Source organism: Antechinus flavipes, chromosome 5, assembly GCF_016432865.1.
Source record: "Antechinus flavipes isolate AdamAnt ecotype Samford, QLD, Australia chromosome 5, AdamAnt_v2, whole genome shotgun sequence".
Lineage (NCBI taxonomy): Eukaryota > Metazoa > Chordata > Mammalia > Dasyuromorphia > Dasyuridae > Antechinus > Antechinus flavipes.
The window spans coordinates 291,467,285-291,489,039 of record NC_067402.1 but is presented as its reverse complement, the minus strand read 5'-3'; the positions used below and the strand labels follow the sequence as shown (position 1 = coordinate 291,489,039).

Below are 21,755 nucleotides of genomic sequence, written 5' to 3'. Positions count from 1 at the left end.
GCACGTGTATTATGAGCACTTGTATTATGTGAATATGGATGTGTTCATGTGTATGGGATATAGATATTGCACACATTTTGGGGACATTTATTTTGCTTGCCAAATGTCTATAATGGGGGGGGCGGTTTCTTGATTTGTCAAGGTATAGGGAGTGGGGGGAGTACAGGTAAGAAGGAGAAGGGAGAAAATGCAGAATTGAAAACAAAAAGTGTTTTTTTAAAAGAATATACTCAAGGGGGCAGCTCAGAGGCGCAGTGGGATAGAGCACCAGCTCTGAAGTTGGGAGGACCTGAGATCAAATCTGGCCTCAGGCACTTAACACGTCCTGGCTGTGTGGCCCTGGGCAGGTCACTTAACCCAATTGCCTTAGCAAATATCTACATCTATATTTATCTATCTATCTATAGTATATATATAGAGAGAGACAGACAGACAGAGAGACAGAGACAGAGACAGAGAGAGAGAGACAGACAGAGAGACAAACAGAGAGAGAGAGAGAGAGAGAGAGAGAGAGAGAGAGAGACAGAGAGAGAGAGAGAGAGAGAGAGAGAGAGAAAAGAGAGAGAGAGAGAGAAGATGAAGGAGATGTGTGTGAATAGAGAGACATAAGAGACACAAAGATCGGATGCCCAACATGGTCTCCAGCACATTGAGGGATCCCCGGGGCAGAGTCTGGGAGAGACACAAGCCAAGAATCATCCAGCCTAGGGGCTGAGATCCTCCCTGGAGGGAACTCTGGGATTGCTGAGATCACAGACCAGGGGAGCAGGGAGTGGAATTTACTCTGTTACACCTGTTGGCTGTATCTTCTCGGTAACTCAGGGACACTTTGAATGTGGCTGAGCCATCATCATCAGTGCACCCAACCATCAAGTCAAAAGACCCAGGGCCCCCAAAGTACTAAGAGGTGTCAGCGGGACTATGGCGCAAGGATGTGCCCTGAGAGAGGCCCCCGATTACTGTCGCCCTCCTCCCAGTCTCAGACAGACGTTTTGGTGATTTATAGACACACAGAGTCCATTAATCTGTCAGCAAAAGCTCCCCGAGGCTCCTCGCCCCCAGAGAGGGCAGAGAAACGAAGGAGCTTTCGCTGAAGCTGTTCCTCCTGACCCAACCGCTCTACCCTGGCTCTTTGGACAAGCAATCTCCACCGTCCTTCCGAGTACATTAATCACCACATTACGCCTGCCTCGATCATAACAAATTGGCAATTATTTTTAACCCGCTCAGAAGGCAGCACACCTCACCTGTCACTAATTACCCTCTCGGCAAAAGCATGGTTAGCAGAAATCAGAAGGGAGAGGAGGCTGAGTCCCCCATGGCTGCTGGGTCATTGGAACCAAGATGGCGGCAGGAGCCCAGGACAAACTCAATGATTTGTGACCTAGTGTTCAGACTAAGAGCATTAACTCTAGAATTGGAAGAGACTTTAGGAGTATCCAGTTCAACAGCCTGATTTGCTTTTTGATAGTTATTGAGTCATTTCAGTTGTGCCCAATTCTCTGTAACCCTATTTTGAGTTTTCTTGGCAGAGATTTATACAGATGAGGAAACTGAGGTAAACAGAGTGAAATGACTTGCTCAGGACCATTAGGCTGAGGCTGGATTTGAACTCAGTTCAACCTGACTCCAGGCCCAGTGTTCTATCCATTGCACCCATCTTCTCATCTTCTCACCATCTCATCATCTTCTTCTCATCTTTTCATCATCTCATCATCTTCTCATCATCTCTCATCATCTCATCATCTTCTTCTCATCTTCTCACCATCTCATCATCTTCTTCTCATCTTCTCATCATCTCATCATCATCTCATCATCTTCTTCTCATCTTCTCATCATCTCTTTATCATCTCCTATCATCTCTCATCATCTTCTCATCATCTTATTATCTCATCATCTCATTAGCTCATTATCTTCTTCTCATCCTCTCATCATCTGTCTCAGAAACCCATCGCTTATGAGGTCAAAGGGACTTTCAAGGTGACACAGGGCCATCCCTTCATTCTGAAAGCATTTACACCAAAGCCCTTTGAGAGAAATGCACGTGGCTAACCAACAGTTTACAGGATCAACCCATAAACATTTATTAAGCACCAACTGTATACTAGCTGCTGGGATACAAAACAGCCAAGAAGTTCTCTCATTCTACAGAGAAAGAAATTAAGTTCCAGAAAGGGGAAAATGCTTACAAGGAAATCAGATTCTCCTCTTGAAGGGCATTAGAGGTCAACCGGTTCCACTTCCTCATTTTATATCCCAGAGAAGGGAATGGCTTGCCTAATATCACACAGCCAATCAGTAGTTCCCGGAATCAATCAACAAACATTGGGAAACTGGGGTTCTCAACCTGGGGCCTAGGAACATGATTACTTTTGAGATGTTCTGCTAACTCTGTTTCAATATAACTGGCTTCCTTTGCTTTCTGCCTTTCTGAGAAGGCGCCCCCAGATTTCTCCATCCCGCGGCCAGGATCCCCGACACAAAGGTAAGTACCTACTATGTGCCACGCACTGACCTAGGCGCCGAGTCCAGGGTTTAGATCTGGAAAGGAGCTCAGGGAATCTCCAAGTCCGACCACCTTGTTTCCCTGATGGGAAGCGGGAGCCCAGACAGATGGACGCAGAGCTGTTTAATAGCAAGGCTCAGAGGGAAGGAGGAGCAGACGTTGCCAACAACTCCACTCTGGGGGACGGGTCACGTCCTGCGTCGTGGAGCCGCGATGGGCCCTTGCAGCCGGGCAATAAAAAGCCAGCTGCTCACTTCCAACGGAGGCCGCATTTTAATGAAGCAGCCCAGAACGTTAGGGACCGGCCTAGCACAGACTAAACAGGGAAAACCGTTCCCGAAGCCGGGGCTGCATTTCTGCTCTAGGGGCGGAGGAGCAATCGGATGCCGGCCAATGGCGCCCACAGGATGCCGGGCTTCTCTGGCGCAGGAGAGAAAGCCGAAGATGAAGCATTCAGTGTTAAAAGGCGGAACTGACTGAGGGGAACCCACTGCAGCTGAAGCACATGAGAGCATTTCCAGACCGGGGGCCGAACAAGGCCAGGCCCACAGCGCCCTCTGGAGGCCGTTCTCTGCCGAGGGAAGGCCCCGGGATTTAGTGCAGGAGGGCCAGGTTTGGGTGGACATCCCACCTCGGGCCAAGGAGCCCCGCGGGCCGGATCGTTCTTTCTTACCTCTTGTCTGACTGTTCCGGAGCTCGTTTGTCTGTCTGTCTGCTGCTCCAGAGCCTGCGGCCCTAATCTAAAGTCGCTCCAAAGCCCCGAGTGCGATTTCTGCCCGTTTTGGAGGGGGCGGTGATTTGATTATCGGGAACAATCCCACTTCACACCAGTCCCGGTCCTACCTGCCTGCCCGCCCGGACAAGTCACTCCCTCAAAGCTTTATAAGCCTCAGGTCCCTCCCCGACAAAATGAGAGGGCTGGGTTTGGGTGGCCAACAAGGGGCCTTCCAGCTCTGAAACCGTCACCCTATGGTCCCAAACGTAGGGAGAGAGCTAAGCTAAAGGCCTCAGTTTCCTCATCTGTAAAATACAAAGGGAAAAAACTAAAAATCTGGGGTATTCCAACCTAGGATCCTAAGTCACTTTTTTGTAAGACTGTTTATCCCTCTGTAAAATGGACTTGTGGGTTAAGTCTGCAATCCCAGGATCCTGTCCCTTCTCTATGAGCCTCAGTTTCCCTCTCTGTAAAATGGACTCAGTGGCCTCTGAAATTCCTTGGAGGTCCTAAGCACTTCCTCGGGCTGGGAGTCAGAGAAAAGGGGAGATCTCCGAGCCTTCCCCCACTTTGGCTTCCTTTCATCAGAAGGATGAGGGGCCCACTGATAGTTTGCAGCTGCCCTCCCAGGGGTCCGGCCCTCTGGCCTCCCACCTCCTCGGGGCAGCTCCCATCACCCTTTCTTGCCCCACTCTCTCCAACCTGCCTTCCCCTCCTGAAGCAGATCTGGGGACAGAAAGGAAGGGAAGGGGTCCCTCCATGGCTGGGCCCGGGAAGCCCAGGAGGGCAGCTGGATCGCACACCTCGAGAAAGCGGCTTTGTAGGAATAATCCCGGCCAGGGCTTGACTTTCAAATGACTGTGACACGGTTTGCTTTTTCATATTTAATTCTCTACTTGGCTGCAGAGGTGGGGGGTGGGTGGGTAATATTCTTTTTGGTACAATGGCTCCATCTCCCAATGACTCAGACAAAATCTGGGTTCAAATTGTGCCTCTGGCACTCTCTGAATGATTCTGGGCAACTCCCTGGGCCTCAGTGTACCTTTCTATAAAGTGCCCCTTCCAGGCCCAGGCCCAGAAGCCACCTAGATGACCTTAGACAAGTCACTGTTTCCTCCTCTGTAAAATAAGATAGCCTTTGAGACCCCTTCTGGATCTACATTTATGAGCCTAGGTTTTTATTTTTTTGCCTTATATGCTACTAACAGGGTTTGCTTTGTTTTGTTTTTTCCCCTCCCCAAATCCTCCTTAAGACTAGGGGCTAGTTTTGCCTTTCTTTGTACCTCCCAGTATTTAGTACAATTGCTGGTACATAGTAGGTACCTAATAAATGCTTTTTAACCAGTTGATCATTAGTAAATATTACGATTCCTGTGATTCTGTTTCCTCCTCCTACTAAATTGTTTTCCATGAATTGAGGGACTACATTGCTCCCTAGCACCCAGAACAGAGTTCTGTATACAGAAGGTGTTTAATGTATGTTTGTTGTGGTTCTACTTCCTCTTTCTAGCTCCTAGTTTTTGAGCTCCCTGAGGACAGAGTTTTTGTCTTATTTGATTAAACTCTTCTACTACCCTTAACACTTCCTAGCTGGGTGACCCTGGGCAGGTCATTTAATCCTAATTGCCTCACCCAAAAAAATAAATAAATAAATTCTTCTGCCTCCCGCAGCTTGCTGTATACATTACTTGCAGTAAACAATGAATAAATCTCCTGAATAACCAGTTTTGGGGGCAGCTAGGTGGCGCAGTGGATAGAGCACCAGCCCCGAAGTCAGGAGGACCTGAATTCAAATCTAGCTTTGGACACTTAACTTTTCCTAGCTGTATGACTCTGGGTAAGTCACTTATTTATCCCCAATTGCCTCAGGGGAAAAAAAAAAGTCCAGGACTCTGAATAACTCATTTTTCTCCCCAAATAAAACTAAGCCCAATAAGACTCTCCAAGGTCTCACTGAGTTTTGGCAGGCTCGGCTTTTTAATCTGGGTCCTGGGATTATTTCCCAGCTCCCCCAGGACTGGCAGTTATTGCCATGGCTCTCGGGGAGGGAACTTTTCGGTAGGAATAAGTGATTTCCTTTTGGACAGGGTACTCAGAGGACAGGAAGGGCTTAAGTAGTCCTGGAAAGAACAGCTTCAGGCCTGTCTCAATCACCCTCTGGCTGTGGTTCATTTTTCTATTCCTGTTGAGATTTGGGGGGAGTTTCCTGGTCCCCACTTCTTCCCATTAGGAATTCCCCAAGACTAAAGCTATAATCCATTCATCTTTCCATTGGTCAATTAACCAGGCCTAGGAAATACCGTAGGACCACAAACGGATGGAGCCGGGAGAGAGAAGCCCCAGGTCAGCTAGAACAAGTCGCTCATTTTTCAGAGGGAGAAAGCACAGCACAAATGGGTTATGGGAGACCCAAGATCAGCCAAATTCTAAGAGCTAGAAGTGAGATTTGACCCCAGGAGCTCGGGCTCAGAACAAGGACTCTCTTAGGAGAGAGGGATTGGGCAAAAAATGTACAAAGCTAAAGCAGGAACAATCTCCTCTCAGTTTCCCAGCCTTTAACACAGTGATCTGTATATAGAAAGAGCTTAATGAGTGCTTTCCTCATCTATTTACTCTCTCAAGTGACTGCGCTGATCTCACAATTCATTATTATCCAAGGAGGGTGTGTCTGCTCTCTGGGCTTTGGCTAAACGAAGTAACAGTGGCATCCAGAGGGGCTGGAATGGGACCTTTGCCATCCTCACCTTCATAGTTCCAGTGGGGACTGGACAGCCCCTATCCTGGGCTAGCATAGGAGGGCCCACGTTAGATTCCAGCTCTCTTTCCTGAGTAACTCTGGGCAAGTCACTCCATTCTCCTTGCCTCAGTTTCCCCTTCCGGAAAATGAGGGAGCTGGCCTTAGAGGACCTTTCTACTTCCAGATTGGGGATCCAAGGTCACAGTGGAGCTCTATGCCTCAGTTTCCCCATCCATGAAATGATAGAGGCAATAAAAGATGACCTCAGAGGGCCCTTCCACCTCCAGATTGAGGATTCAAGGTCACAGTGGAGCTCTATGCCTCAGTTTCCCCATCCATGAAATGATGGAGGGAATAAAAGATGGCCTCAGAGGGCCCTTTCACCTCCAGATTGAGGATTCAAGGTCACAGTGGAGCTCTGTGTCTCAGTTTCCCCATCCATGAAATGAAAGAAACAAAAGATGGCCTTAGAGGGCCTTTTCACCTCCAGATTGGGGATCCAAGGTTACAGTAGAGCTCTGTGCCTCAGTTTTCCCACCCAATAAATGATGGAGGGAATAAAAGATGGCCTCAGAGGGCCTTTCTACCATCAGATGAGGATCCAAGGTCATGTTGAGGCCCTGTGCCTCAGTTTCCCCACCCAACAAATGAGGAAGGAATGACAGAGATGACCTTGCCCCAAGCCCCCCACCAGAAGCCAGCCTGAGTCTGCAGACCCACCCATTGTTTTGGGGTGGCAGAACACATGCCCAGGGAGGACCCTGCAGGGACCGCAGATGCTGAAAGACAAACAAAAGGACAAAGGAAAGAACTCACTGGTGATGAGGGAGGCTGGCGGACCCAGGAACCCGGGCGACCCTGTGCTGGCAGAGAACGGCGGACTGTGTGGCAGAGGCAGCCCCCGGGCTGTGCCCTGATGCCCAGAGGGGCGGGAGGAGCAGAGCCTCCGCCTCCACCATGACTGGCGGTTTTCGAGACCCCTTCTTTGGAATCCTTGAGGAAGGAAGGGCACAAAAAGGCTGCCCCCCTCAAAGGGAGAACAGGCTGTTGTTTCATGATATAAAATGGTACCCTTATCTTGGCTACCAGCAACTACCCACAGGCCACACACATCCTCCTTTCCCTGCTCACCCCTAAAAGAAGGAAGCCCCTAACACAGAAGGAAATGAGGAAGGAAGGGTGGATCCACTCTCAGGCATTTCTCCAGAAACCCGAGCCCTGGGCAAAGGCAACCGTGACTCGGGGGGCCCAGAGGAAACCCCTGCCCTCTCCCCAGCATTCTCTGAAGCCAGGCTCCAGGTAGAGAAGAGCAAGAGCTCATGGGATGCCGAATAAATGGGGCACCCTGTGCCCGACGTGAAAGGAGCCTAATAATAATCCCCCTCCTCCATCTGCTGTGTACAGTACTTCCTCGTTTCCGAAGTGCCAAAACCCTCAACGCTCGTCACTCTGTTTCCATGACTTCAGAAATCAAACATTCAAAAAGAGAAAAGCTAAAAGAAAAAGAGCGATTACGGTTTAAAGATAGATACTGCACGGCCTCCCAGAAAGGGGTCCGCGAGTTCCCCGATGGCCTGTGGGCCCAGAACAGCCCTTCCTAGACACGTTTCATGGACAAGGTGAATGAACAAAGGGAAGAATAAAGGGAAAGAGGAGAGGGAACACAGGATGTGAGGGAGAATGGGATAGACAGAGGGAAGAGAGGGAGAGATGGCCACAAGTCACACACGAGATCGCTTCTGGAGGCAATGGGAGCATTGGGAGAGCTCAGCCACTCACTCACTGATCTAGGATTTGAATGGATGTAGTGACCCTAAGGGTCACAGAGAAGAAGCAAAGGAGAGGAAGGGGGAGTCAGGGAGATTCCCAACACTCTGAGACTAGAGTAGGCTCCAGGTCCCCCCCCCCCCAATCCAATAGTCTCCCTGAGACTGAGAGGTCTGTCCAGATTAAGAGACTTCTCCTTGGGGGGAAGGGAAGGGAAGTCAAGGTGGGGCAGCCAAGTCACAAGTCACGGCACAAACACACCCACGTCCCCCCAGTCTCATCCTGTGTCCCATTCCCAGCCACTCTCAACTTAAAGCCATTAGCTGAAAGAACTAAGAGTGGAAAGGTCGGCTCCAACCCTCTTCTCCTTCCCCAGCAAAGAGACCAATCAGTTGATCAATATTTATCGAGCAGTGTGCCAGGCACTGTACTAAGCTCCACGGTACAAAAAGAGGCAAAACACGGCCCCTGCCCTCAAAGTGCTGAGAGTCCCATGGGTGAGACAATATGTACACAATTATGTTCGGAGCTAACCATGCACAGGATAATTACCAAGGGGAGGACCCTGGAAGGGCTGAGGGAGGCTTCCTGCAGAAGTGGGGATTTGAGTTGGGGCTTAATGGAAGTCAGGGAGGTGAACGAGAAAACCTGAGGAGGGGGCCGGAGAAAATGCCCCCCCCACGAGATGCAGGGTCTTGTTTGTGGAAAGCCGAGAGACTGGGGTCACATGGTCACAGTACCTGGTGAGAACTAAGATGTAAAAAGACCAGAAAGGTAGGAGGGCTGTGAATGGCAAACAAGCACTTTGTAATTGATCCCGGAGGCAATAGGGAGCCATTGGGGATTATTAAGAAAGGGGGTGCCATGGTCAAGCCTGGGCTTTAGGAAAATCACTTCAGTGAGTGGGGCAGACTTGGGGTGGGAAGACCCCCTTTTGTCCAGGCACGAGGGGACCAGCACCTGTACTGGGATCAGAAGCGGGCACCTAGAAGGGGCATTCTGTGAAGGCAGAAGCAACAGGACTGGGGGAACAGCTTTGATGAGGAGAGGTTGGTAAAAATAAAGACACATTGCTTTTTCCCATCCAAATCCACAGAACCTTGAAATCTCCCCTCAGAACCTTCGGGGGCCTGTAAACCCCAGGTTAGAAGCCCCTGCTCTAAATCTAAGATCCCACCAGGAAATCTGCCAACGTCAGCTTGGATCACTTCTCTATCCCTGCCATATCAGGCCATTCTGGATGTCCCAGCTTCCAGTTTCTGTGTCTCGTTTCCCTGCTAGACGGGACCTCCCCGAGCCCAGGCACAGGATATTACGCATAGTAGGTGATTCTTCAATTACTAAACTGATGGAGATTTGGGGTATGGGAAAAGCCTGGGTTTTAACCCTTACTACTGACACTAAGTGTGTGAGTCAGTTTCCTCCGATGTTATTCAAAGGGCTCAAAAGCCAGAACCTCTGAGGTGTTTTCTAGCCATAGGCCTAGGATCCTCTGGGACCACAAGCACCCTTTGTGCCAAGTACGCTAAACTTGGCCAAGGTCAAGGTCAAAACCAAGGTCCCTGGCATGGGAAGCGGTAAGGGAGCACTTCCCTTCTAGAGAAGCACAAAAGGCCCTAGCTGCTCTTTCTAAACATTCAGACCTGTGAGTTTATATTTAATTTAAAAAAAAGATCAAATGGGTTTGGCTCTCCATATCAACAAGAGACTTTAGGATCTGTACACAGCTTGTTGAACCAGACAAAGAAAGCAGAAAAAAAGGACATGCTCTGGGAGGGCATCGAGTCCCCGCAAGGCTAGCAAGAAGAAGATGGAGGATCCCCAAGCTTCAGGTCCAGGAAAGCCCCAAGCATCAGACTGAGAATTGGCAGCAGCCAGCAATGGAATCTCACATCTCCCCCCAAAGACCCGCCCATCCCTCTGCTTTCCTGATTTTCACTTTCTCTTCATCTGGGAAATGAGCAGAAAATGCTTCCAAAGGGGTGGTGAGGAATCTGGGAAAAAACTGTTAGGATAACCAATTCATTAGGCTGTTTACTGAATGTCTACTATGTCTGCTACCGGCGCCACAAAAGGGGCTAGAAAAATGAAGATCTGGAGGGGGATCCACAGAGGGAACAACCGCTGCTTCATGTCTCTCCACACTTCCCAGACACAAGGTCTTCCCTGATTTCCTCAGTTATAAGAGGATCCCTCACTCTAAAGCAGGGGTCCTCAAACTTTTAAAATAGGGGGCCAGTTCACTGTTCCTCAGACTGTTGGAGGACCAGACTATAGTAAAAATAAAAACTTTGTTTTGGGGGCCTTTAAATAAAGAAACTTCATAGCCCTGGGTGAGGGGGATAATTGTCCTCAGCTGTAGTTTGAGGACCCTTGCTTGTATGTAACATCGTCTCCGCAACAAAATGTAAGCCCACTGAGAGCAAGGTCCGTTTCACTTCTGTCTTTACATCCTTCAACAGTATCTGACATATGTCACATGGGATGAGAAGGAGAGAGCCTACTATGTGCCAGACAATGTTGTAATAAAACAAATATCATCTCATTTAACCCTCACATCAACCCTTTGAGGTAGGTGCTATTTTGATCACTAGTAGACAGAAATCTAGAAGACTAGAAGAGACAGAAGTGTCTCTTCTGGACACTAGTCACATAACTAGTAAGTGTCTGAGGTGACATTTGAACTCAAGTCTCCTGATTCCAGGCCAGAAGCTCCATCCACAGCCTCACCTACATGCCTCAAATCAAAGGACATGGACATTTTAGCCATTTTACTTGCACAATTTAAAATTTCCAGAATGGTTGCATTAATCCACAGTTCTACCAATAATGTACCTGTACTTGTCTTTCCATAACTCCTCACACTGTTTTTGGACATCTTTGCCAATTTAAGATAAAATGTCAATGTGAGGTGAAACTTCAAGGTTGTTTGGATTTGCATTTCTCTTATTATTAGCATATTTTTCATATCGTTCACAATTCTTTGGACAATTAATTGCTCATATCCTTTGACTGCTAATCAATTGGAGAAGGGTTCTTGGTTTATGAAATTTCTATTAGCCATTTATACATCTTGGATATCAACCCTAATCCAAGGAATACAATACAAAGGTTTTTCCTCCCCAATTAGTCCCTTCTCTTCTAAGAAACCAGGAACACAAAGCACTGGTCCTGAAGTCAAGAAAGTCCAAGTTGAAATTTGGCCTGATATATTCCCTTCTGGGAGGGGAGGAGAGGCAAGTCATTTAACCCTTGCCTAATTCGGTTTCTTTAACTGCAAAACTGAAGGTAATAAAACCACTTACCTCCCAGGATTACTGTGAAGATCAATGAGGCATGAAATTTGGCACATAGTAGAAACTTAATAAAATTAAATTCATTTTATTAATTATAATTTAACTAATGTTATTTTAAAATCAATAATGTAGTAAAAAAATAATAATGAACATTTTAACCTCTTTCCTTCCTTCTTATCCTTTGGTTTGTGCAATAGCTTTTTTTTTTTTTTTTTTTTTTTTTTTTTTTTTTTTTTTTTTTTTTGCTGAGGCACTTGGGGTTAAGTGACTTGCCCGGGGTCAGTACAAAGGCTTTTCAATTGATATAACCAAAATTATCTGTCTTCTCTTTTGTAAGTGCTTCTATCTTTATTTGCTTCAGAATTGATTCCCTACTCTTAGTTGTGAAAGACCTTTATGTGATCTGCTTTTCCTTTTTTATGCTGTGATCTCTGAAATTCAGGTCATTTGATTGTGTGTGTGTGTGTGTGTGTGTGTGTGTGTGTGTGTGTGTGTGTGGAATACAGTATAAGACACTGGTCTTAGACTAATTTATGCCAGAGACTGTTTTCCAGTTTTCCCCATAGTTCTTATCAAATATCAAGTTCTTTCCTAAGGTTTATAGAACAATAAGTTACACAAATCAAATCCTTCTGAAGCTTTTTTGTCTAGTCTGTTTTATCGACCAAAAGAAAAGCTCCCTAGACACTAAATGTTTATACTGTTAGCAACGGGTTTTGTGGTTGCAGGGAATTAGAAACAAAACAGATACTCATGAATTGGGAATTGGACTGAACAAATTGTGATGTGTGACTGCAATGCTGGGTCTCTGTGCCTTTAAGCAACAAATATTATGAACATAGAGAAGCACAAGAAGATGTACACGAACTGATGCAAACAGAAGTAAACAGAGCCAAAAGAACCCTATATTCAGTGACTGTAACAATGTAACTGGACAGAACAACCACAAGGTGTTTCAACAACAGAAAAAGATAAGATTTTATCGGTGGAAATAATCCTTAAAGAAGGGGACTGACCATCTGCTTTGCTACTACTACCTAAGGACTTTCAACTTGTAGCCAAAATCCCTCCTATGTGGTAACTTCTCCATTAGAATTGGGAGCTCTCCAGAAAGCAGGTACTGTTTTCCATTCATGTCTTCAGTATCTAGTACAGAGCTCTGTTTAATAAGTTTAATAAATGCTTATTCATTAATAACACTGAAAATTGAAGACTGAAAAACTATAATGACTAAACTTGCCCTCAGAGAAGAAATATGGAGGCAATGGGGTGATGCATATAATTTCAGTTGTGTTCTAAGTATTGATCAGTTTTGCTGAATTTTTTTCTCTTTAAAAAAAAATTTCTTTGTTATAGGGCTGTTTTTCTGGGAAGGAAAAGGTGAAGAGATACAAGGGAAAATCTAATAAAAGTCTTAAATAAAAAAAATTTTAAAGTCAATTTATATTTCACATATTCTTGTTTTAAAGAAAAAATTTTTAAAAGCAAGGAAAATCAGGGTCAAGTTCTTAGGGACATAGGGTAACAGTCTGACTTTGGGTGAACTGCTTAGCTTCTCAGCATTCTAGATAACTTTCTAACATTCAGACATGGGTCTGACTTGCATTGATAAAAGATTTCTTTCTATTAATTACAAGCCCAGTTCCTAGCCCAATGTTCTGGGTAAAAACGGAGGAGAGCTTGTTACCAAGATTTCCAGAAGCAGAGACTTCAGAACTGGAAAAGACTTCAGAAATAAGCATTGTTGTTGTTCGGTCATGTCCCATCCCTCATGACCCCATCTGGGTTTTCCTGGCAGAGATACAACAGTGGTTGGCCATTTACTTCTCAAGATCATTTTACAGATGAGGAAATTGAGGCAAACAGAGTCACACAGCTATTTAAGACTGGATTTGAATTCAGATCTTCCCGACTCCAGCTCAGCACTCTCTCAAGAAGCAATCTAGCTGCTCTCTCCCCATGGCTCCTCTCAAGGGATGTAAATAACCATTCAAATACTTAAAAACATCTAGTGTGGCCTCCAGCTCCTCCCACCCTCCTACATGGTCCCAATCCCTCATTCTCCAATTGAGGAAAACTGAGGACCAGGAATCAAGGGACTGGACTCCTCTTCCTCTGAATCCAGCTTCTTTCCTGCTGTCCTCCAATGCCCTAGACTCAATCCAACTATACCTGCATGAAAAAAAAAAAAAACTGATGGCTTTCATAATGAAGGCATTAATCATCTGAAAAGGTCAAATCAGCAAAGAAATGACATGTCTCTGATATACTATGCACTGTAGTAAGGACGCAAATAGAAATTGTGGTTAGCTTTCCAGCCAGTGGAGTCTATTTAAGAAAACTAACCAATGCAATTTTAAGAAAATTCATTTTGAAATAGATTTATATAAAAAAGGTCAAATCAATTGAAGGAGTGACTTTAGTTACTTGAAAAATCCCCTTGGAAGGAACACCATGTTCTCTGCCAATACCTGATGAACAGAGTTTCCTGCCCCAGGGTCTCTCACCCAGCTTCAAGATTGAGTCTAATTCTTACTCAAGAAAAGCAATATTAATAATAAAGTCTAAAATATTTTAGGAACATCAGTGTAATTTAAAGAAAGAAAGAACTTCTATTTTTGAGAAACTTTTTAGGAACAATAAAACATTTTATTACTTTTCCCTTCTTTCTTCTTTCTTCCTTCTCCTCCTCTAGAAATTTGTATGTTCTACCATTTGGTGCATATACATTTAATATCCATACCACTTTATTGATTATGGTGCCCTTATCAAGATATACTTTCCTTCCTTTTCTCTTTTAATTAGATCTATTTTTACTTTTGCTTTATATGAGATTAGAATTGCTACCCCTGCTTTTTTTTTTTTCAGTTGAAGTATAATAAATTCTGTTCCAGTCTTTTACCTTTACTCTGTCTTCTGTCAGATGTGTTTCTTGTAAATAATATATTATAGGATTCGGTTTATTAATCCACCCTGTCATTTACTTGTTTAATGAGAGAGTTCATCCCATTTACATTCACAGTTATGGGAGCAGCTAGTTGGTGCAGTGGATACAGCACCAGCCCTGAAGTTAGGAGGACCTGAGTTTAAATCTGGCCTCAGACACTTAATACTTCCTAGCTGTATGACCTTGGGCAAGGCACTTACCCTCCAATTGCCTGGAGGGAGAAGAACCCATTCACAGTTATAATTACCAGTTCCTTTCATCCCAGTAGTGTTTGTGTGTTTGTGTGTTTGTTTGTTTTAACCCACCTTACCTCCAAAAATCCCTTCCCCCTTTCTCTTAGGGTTCTTTTTTTTTTTTTTTAACCCACCTCACATACTACCTTATCTTCTATCACCCCTCCTCCCTTCTCTTACCTTTTTTTCCTAGTGTTTCTGCCTGCCCATCTATGCTGCCCCATTTTTCCTTTAAACAATGAAGCCTTGCTCCCTCCATGGACTAAGGGCCTAGCTCCTGAAATAGGTCTGAAAGAAGCCATGTATCCATTCTCTTCATCTGCAGAGCGAGGAGGAGCCAAGACAGAATCTGAAGTCAGAACCTCTAAAATTCCAAAGCCAATGTCTTTAACAAAAGGTTCTCTCGAACAAACACTAAAATCAATCGATGAACAGCCTGGAGAATTAGTCCCTGGGTACCTCCCTGTGAGGAAGTGCTCAAATTTTGTTAGACATCAGAGATAATTCATTGCCAAATCCCAACTGGCCCAGGCCTTGACGCCTAAATAATAACCGCAAGCATTGTGCCTTGTCTCATTCCTCAGCTTGTAAATAAATAATAAATGTTTATTGACTGACTGACTGACTGTCTCCAAAACAGGGGAAATTAATCCTATGTGTTCATGTCTGAGGCTGCATTTTAGAGATTTTTGGCCTAGAGAGGTCTTAAGGGGGAATAAAATCACTGTCTTTAATGCCTGCAGGGTTGCTATCATGGGATCCTTCCTTCCTCATCAAATTAACCCATCAACAAGCATTTATTAGCATTGGCTGTGTGCCAGGCATTTTGCTAAGTGCTAGGGATGCAGAAAAAGGGAAAAACAGTCCCTATCTTACAGGAATTCATGTTCCACTGGGAAGGAAAAATGGGAGTGATCCAATGAGAAAGAAAGAGAAAAAGATCTTTCTTATATGAGATGACTCTCTGGAAGGGGAAAGAAAAGGGGTATGGAAGGAAAATTTTGTGAATTAAAGACAAAAAAATCAATAAAAATGTTTTTAGAAAGAAAAAGTAAAAAGGGTGGAAAGAAGGAAAGAAAGAAAAAGAAACAAAAAACAAGACCAGTGGGTTTGTTTGTTTGTTTGTTTGTTTTTTTTTTTAAACTATGGAAGTAGAACTTATTTGTAGGAAAGAAAAGCAAGAAAATTCCAAGGAAGTAAGTCAGGCCTGTGGCTCATTTTGGAACTCTGCCTAAAGGCCTATAACACTGTACATATCCTAGGATACCAGTACTAGATCTGTGCCCCAAGGAGATCAAAGAAAAAGGGAAAGGATCCACATATAAAAATATTTACAACAGCTCTTTTTTGTGGTGATAAAGAATTGGAAATTAAATTGATGCTCATCAATTGGGAAATTTCTCAACAAGTTATGGTATATGATTGGGATGGATTATGGTTAGAAATGATGATCAGGATGCTCCCAGAAAAACCTGGGAAGACTTACATGAGCTGATACAAAGAAAAGTGAACAGAACTAGGAGAACTTTGTGCACAGTAAAAGCAATATTGTTCAGATGATGAATTATGAATGACTTAGCTATTCTCAGTAATATAGTGATCCAAGACAATTTTGAAGGATTTATGATGAAAAATGCTATCCATTCCCAGAGAGCGAATGGATGAACTTTGGGTGAGGATTGAAGCAGTTTTTTTTTTTTTAACCTTCCTTATATTTCTTGCTTTTCATTTTTTACTGTGTTCAGTTTTACTTGAGAGGGGGAAGCCAATACGGCTAATATGGAAATACATTTAACCCCATTTGGCAGATGGGGAAACTGAGACCCAGGAAGAGAGTTGCTGAAGATCTGATTCCAAATCCACATTCAGCCTTCAAAGACTGATGACTTGGATTTGTAGGAGGAGCCCTATAGGAAAGGCCTCATATAAAATATGGCATCTGAGCTGAGCTGGGCAGGAAGTCTAGGATTATGAAAGGCAGAGGTGAGTGGGGAGTATGTCCAGGCAGAGATGGGAGATGAAACATCCCATGCAAAGAACAGCAACAAGTATCTATGTCATATGCTGCATTAAGTTTCACAAAGGGCATATCTCCCTTTCAGGTCAGATTCTGAAGCATAATTACCTGCACTTTGTAGATTAGCAAATTGATCCTCAAAGAGTCTATGATGCGACCAAGATATCAGAGCTGGAACTTAAACCAATGCTGATGGAGCTGATAAATGTGTTTTTAACCCCATTTAAGACATGAAAAGGTAAAGGGTCAGCAATATATGGTGATACACAACCAAGATTATTGACTTCAAGTCCAAATGCCCAGTTTACTAGTGCCTTCCTACTCCCCCACAATTCCCTGTCTTTATTTGAGATGCATCCTTTATTTCCACAATACATATTGTATCTCTCGATAGAATATAAGCCCCTTGAGGACAGGGACTTTTTGATTTGGGGTCTCTAAATTATTCCAAGAGCCTTTACAGCTTCTGGCATATAGTAAGTACTTGATGATTTACTAGGTGATGGACACATCCAATCTAATTCAAATTCAGTAGGAAAAGATACCACCCACAAATAGGGCCCAGACTCCCCAAAATGGTGCCTTTTTACATGCAACGTCCCGCTCTGCTAGCTGCCTCCCAACTGAAGGTCCTCGTCCCCTTCCCCTAAAAGAAAGGAAATCTCCTTATCACATGTCAATGATCCATCCTTGCAGACATGGAAACATATTAGAGTATACGTTCCACTCGGCCCCCATTCTGCACAGCAAGCGTCCCAGCCAAGAGAATGACACGTCCTATTTAAAATCCAATGACAGCAAGCTCGGCATCTGTTTAATAACAGTTCTTCATGAGCCTGTCAAACATGCTAAGTGAGACAATTTTTTTTTTTCTGTTTTAAAAAGAGGCTGAGATACAACCACCACCAGCCACCCAGACAGGGATCATAATAGCGCTCATTTACATCCAACACCCACGTCCCGCGACACGGAACACCTATTCTCTCCACTTGCCCAATATAAACAGGAGATCAGGCAGACTAATTAAATTTCCTCGGGCTGCCACAAATTAGTCACAATTTTTAAGGTAATATAAGTTACATTTTTGTTTTGTACTATTATATAATATGGTTTTATATATTATTATTAAAATATAAGTTGATATTTCTATTCTGGCTAAATAATAAATCAGAAGCCAGGAAAAGCAGAGAGATCTGTCACATTTACAATGTTTATAAGCCCATCACAGGCTTGGGGGCTTCATAACTTTTGAAAGGAAAAATACCAACATTCTCCCGCTTCTCCCAAAAAGTCCAAAAAACCAGTATGAAAAGTCAGTTCTGTTTCCATATCAAGCTTAAAGCCAAACTGGGAACAACTTTCACGACTACAGTACCAGCTGTCTCACAGGACACAGGGACAAAGTTCACTCTCTCACAAAGAGAGTGAAAGCTTTATTATCCTCATTTTACAGATGAAGAAATGGAGGCTCAGGTAGGGAACAGTATCACCCAGGTAATAAGTGTTGGAGGCAGAATGTGATTATGAATTTGGAGCTTTCCTAACCCCAAGGCCAGAGGAGATGTAGGTCTATAAAAGGGCAGTGGTTATAAGTAGAGAAAACAGGATGAATGGAAAGATGTGGAAGGAAAAACACTATGATAGTTCAGCAGCTGATCGGGTACATGGGGAGAAGCAGAGTGAACTGTCAAGGACAACTGAGGTTATCAGTCTGAATAACGGGAAAGAAGGCAGTCCTCTCAACAGAAATAGGAAAATTAAGAAGAGGGCAATTCTTAGGGGAAAAGAATTCTGTTTTGGACATGCCTTCTGGGACATCCACCAAGCAGCTGAAGCCGTAGAAATGAAGCTCAGGAATGCTAGGGAAGATTTGGAGATCTGGGCGCCATCACCATGGAGATGATCCTGAAAGCCATGGGTGCTGATGGGGCCACCACATGGCATACAGAGAGATAACAACCCAAGAAGGCAAACAAAGCCCAACAAACATCATTAACCAGGTCACAAGCACTGCCCTAGTACACGGGAGGCCTGAAGATGAAAATAGTAATCCCTGACTTCACAGAACTTACTTTATAATGAGAGTGAATAGGACAAGAAATACCCGTGATAATTTTTAAATAAGGGAGAGTAAGAGTAGCACAAAAGAAGAGATTCAGGTTAAATGCTAGGAACGATACAAAGGGGCAAACTCGCTATCACATATCCGCGGAATGGTACGTGAATTCTGAACTACAGATTGCTTTTTGACTCAGAGATGCTGAAGAGTAAAATGGTTCTAGTTTCTAAGGTAATAAGGACCTTCTCACCAGCTAAGTCTAAACTCAGGCTGAATGACTCTTGAGTGTCTAGTGGATGAGACCCAGATGGCCATGGAGATATCTTTCAATTCAACAATTTTATGGGTGACCCTTGTCTCTTAACTCCAAAAAGTTAATAGCACCCTAGAAAAATTCCCTATTTTACATTCATGTAAAAATGCCAGAAAATCAGGCTCTACTTACAGAGGAAGAAACAATCTCTCTTCCCCCATTATGTAAGACATTTTTCAAGCATTATTTACAATCTAAAATCACTTTGTTCATTGGGAATATAAATATGTGTTATGTATAACCTGAAGGGCTCATAAAATTATTGTGTTTGCTAAGTCAAGAACATAGTTAATTCAAACAACTGCAAATTTGCTCACTGAATTTACTTATGAGTATTTTTAATTTCTGTTATAATAAGTTAGGAATCAAGTCTTTCTTACTTTTTGCCTATTTATGATAAGTGGATGGAAATTTGAAAAGTGACTGAAAAACAAAAGAGAATTAACACAACCCCACCCCCCAATCACTTTCCACGGTACCCTCTAGGATATGGGTTCATAGATTGGGCCTCTTAGCAATCCATGAAGAGATTTCAATGGTACATAGTGTACCATTTAAATAAAAGGGTGAAAAAATTACATCTTTATTTCAATATAATTGGTTTTCTTTGCTATCCAACACACTATATTTTATGCATTTCAAAACCTAGTTCTGAGAAGTTAATATCATAAAAATGACAATTCTGCCTAAATTGGTCTAGTTGTTCAGTGCCCTATCAATCAAGCTGCTACAAAAGAAGAAGAAGAAGAAATTTTATAGAGCTAGAAAAAATAATAACAAGATTCATCTGGAAGAACAAAAGGAGCCAGATAAAATTCCAGCTTAAGATTTATGCTTCTGGCCAACCAGCCATCACTTCCTAAGTGCTTCAATCAGTCAACAAGTATTTTTTAAGCACTTACTGTGTGGGGAAGACTCTGTTTGGTCTCAGGGATACAAATACAGAGAATGAAATCACCCCTTCTCTCAAGAAGCTCACATTCTTTCTAAACCATAAGATTTTAGAAACTCAGGAGATAAAGTAGGCCTTAGTACCTAATCACTAGGTTCTGGGATCTGGCACCCAGGTTCTAGGCAGCTCCTGAGAAGAACTGAGTTCTGGGTCACATGCCCCCTGAGTAAACACAAATAGGCATTTCTGGAGAAAAATTAGAATCTTTGACACAGAAACACTCTATGTGAGAAACCTAGAAAACTGAATACATTTGAATCACTTAAAAAAGCTAACTGACGTGTCTGGACCCCAGTTGTAGAGAAGAGACAAGTGCTCCTAGACAGTCTTCAGGAGTTTAAAGTAGCAACAAAACAAACAAACAAATTCAGGCCTGGGTGTGGTGTGGTTTGGCTTGATTTGGTTTGAAGATAATAAAGAAAAGAGATGGACAAAAGAATATTCTAGGGAAGTAACGAGGAAGAAGAGGGAGGAACTTACTATTTCTCATAACTGAGGTCAAAAGTACGTGGTTGTAGAAGCACATCCTAGAGGAAGAAGGAGCAGGCACCCATGAACCTCACTTTTATTTGAAAAGGGCAAAGGAAGGATGGGCATAAGCATGCAAAGTTATTGCAGAAATAAAATTAAGTCAACAGGAAAACAGTTGAGAAAAGGGGGAGAGGAATTTTAGGATGAAACCAGATTAGGGAGAAATGATCAAAAACAAACTTTAACTAACTACAAAGAGATTATCATAAAGGAGATGGGAAGGGAAAGAAAGAAAGAAAAAAAAAGAGGGGGAAGGGAAGGGAAAGGAAGGGAAAAGGAAAGAAGGAAGGAGGGAGGGAGGGAAGGAAGAAGGAAGAAAAGGAAGGAGGGAAGAAGGAAAGGAAAGAAGGAAGAAAGGAAGGAAGGAAGGAAAGAAGGAAGGAAGGAAGGAAAGAATCTGTTCATGATGAGGACAGAAGCAGAGGAGTAATATTAGAGCATACCAGTTTAAAAATTTCATGTGCTTCATCACATTCCATTTCTTTAAGTTTTTTCTTTATAAAGGGGAAAAGGAAAGGGGGTTGATATGAAAAGAGAGAGGACACTAACAGTATATGATACAGGGAAATAACATCTAACAAATCTCACTGTAAATGTGAAAGAATTTAACTAACCCATAAAATGGAGGAAAGTTGGAGAAAAACATACAGAAAATAAAAATTCACAAAACTGAAATAAGGATATATGCTTTAGCTAATTATTAAAACACACACACACACACACACACACACACACACACACACCAGGAATGACCATCAAGATCTCAGATTCAGATTTAGAAGGAGCCTTAGAAACCAGGGAACCCAATCCTCTTACTTTACATTAAAAAAAACTAAAGCAGTGAGAGGTTCAATATCTTGCCCTGAAGCAAGGTTTGAACTCCAAGTCCGGTGCCATGGCTGCTACATGATACCTTTAATGGTACTTAATAATCAGCTGGTGAATTTATGGTGGAGGCTTCCTTTCTTTCATATACAATATTCAATTCAATTAAACAAATATTTATTAAGTGCCTATTATAAGTAGCATATTATCCTTACCTAGTCTCTTTTTAAATATCTTCAGTGACAGAAACACACAATTGAATTTAATTCAAAAAGCATTTATTAAGCACCTCTTTTTGTATCCTCAGTGCTTAGCACAGTGTCTGGCACATGATAGGTGCTTAATAAATGCTTATTGAGAAGCCCAAGGAATGGAAGGGACTTGTTAACACAGGATGCACAAGCATATCTGAATCTAAGTCTCTCTGACTTTAAGTCCAACTCACTACCCATGAGGGTGCACAGCCTCTCTCATTCTGACTCTACCAACAGTAGTATCTTGTACTTATGACCCAGGCAACTGGACTCACTGACTGGGCGGCTAAACAGGGACTTCAAGGTCATTTCTATTCCTAGTCTGTGCCCTTTTTTTTTTTTGGCTGACTGGCAAATGGGACACATTCTCCCCACCGTGCGAAAGGCCAGACTTTAGTTTCTTAGCTACAAGGCCAACCACACAGCACACGCCTTCCCCCAAAATGGAAAATAAAATATCTTCTTGTTTTTCTCTTCCACAAAGCTTAGCTAGCTATTAACAAGGCACTTAATGCACTCTGAGGCTTACATCTGCTTGTCTCTTCTCTGTTCTAATAGACCAATTCCCCGAGATCCTATCCCTGCAGATTTCTGCCAGACTTT

The 21,755-nt window shown here is 43.4% G+C and overlaps 1 protein-coding gene across 2 annotated transcripts in view; it reads right to left on the bottom strand.

Moving 5' to 3' along the window:
* Positions 1–21,755, bottom strand: part of PARVB (parvin beta) — an 81,567-nt gene that overhangs the window by 36,660 nt on the left and 23,152 nt on the right. Inside the window, exon 1 of one of the 2 annotated variants that reach the window (XM_051962334.1) lies at positions 6,775–7,101. The exons of the other annotated variant lie outside the window; for it this stretch is intronic. Coding sequence (XP_051818294.1) covers position 6,775 — 1 coding nt within the window. The 5' untranslated portion in view covers positions 6,776–7,101. Of the gene's footprint in view, positions 1–6,774; positions 7,102–21,755 lie in introns of those variants that run through there. 2 annotated transcript variants of the gene reach the window in all.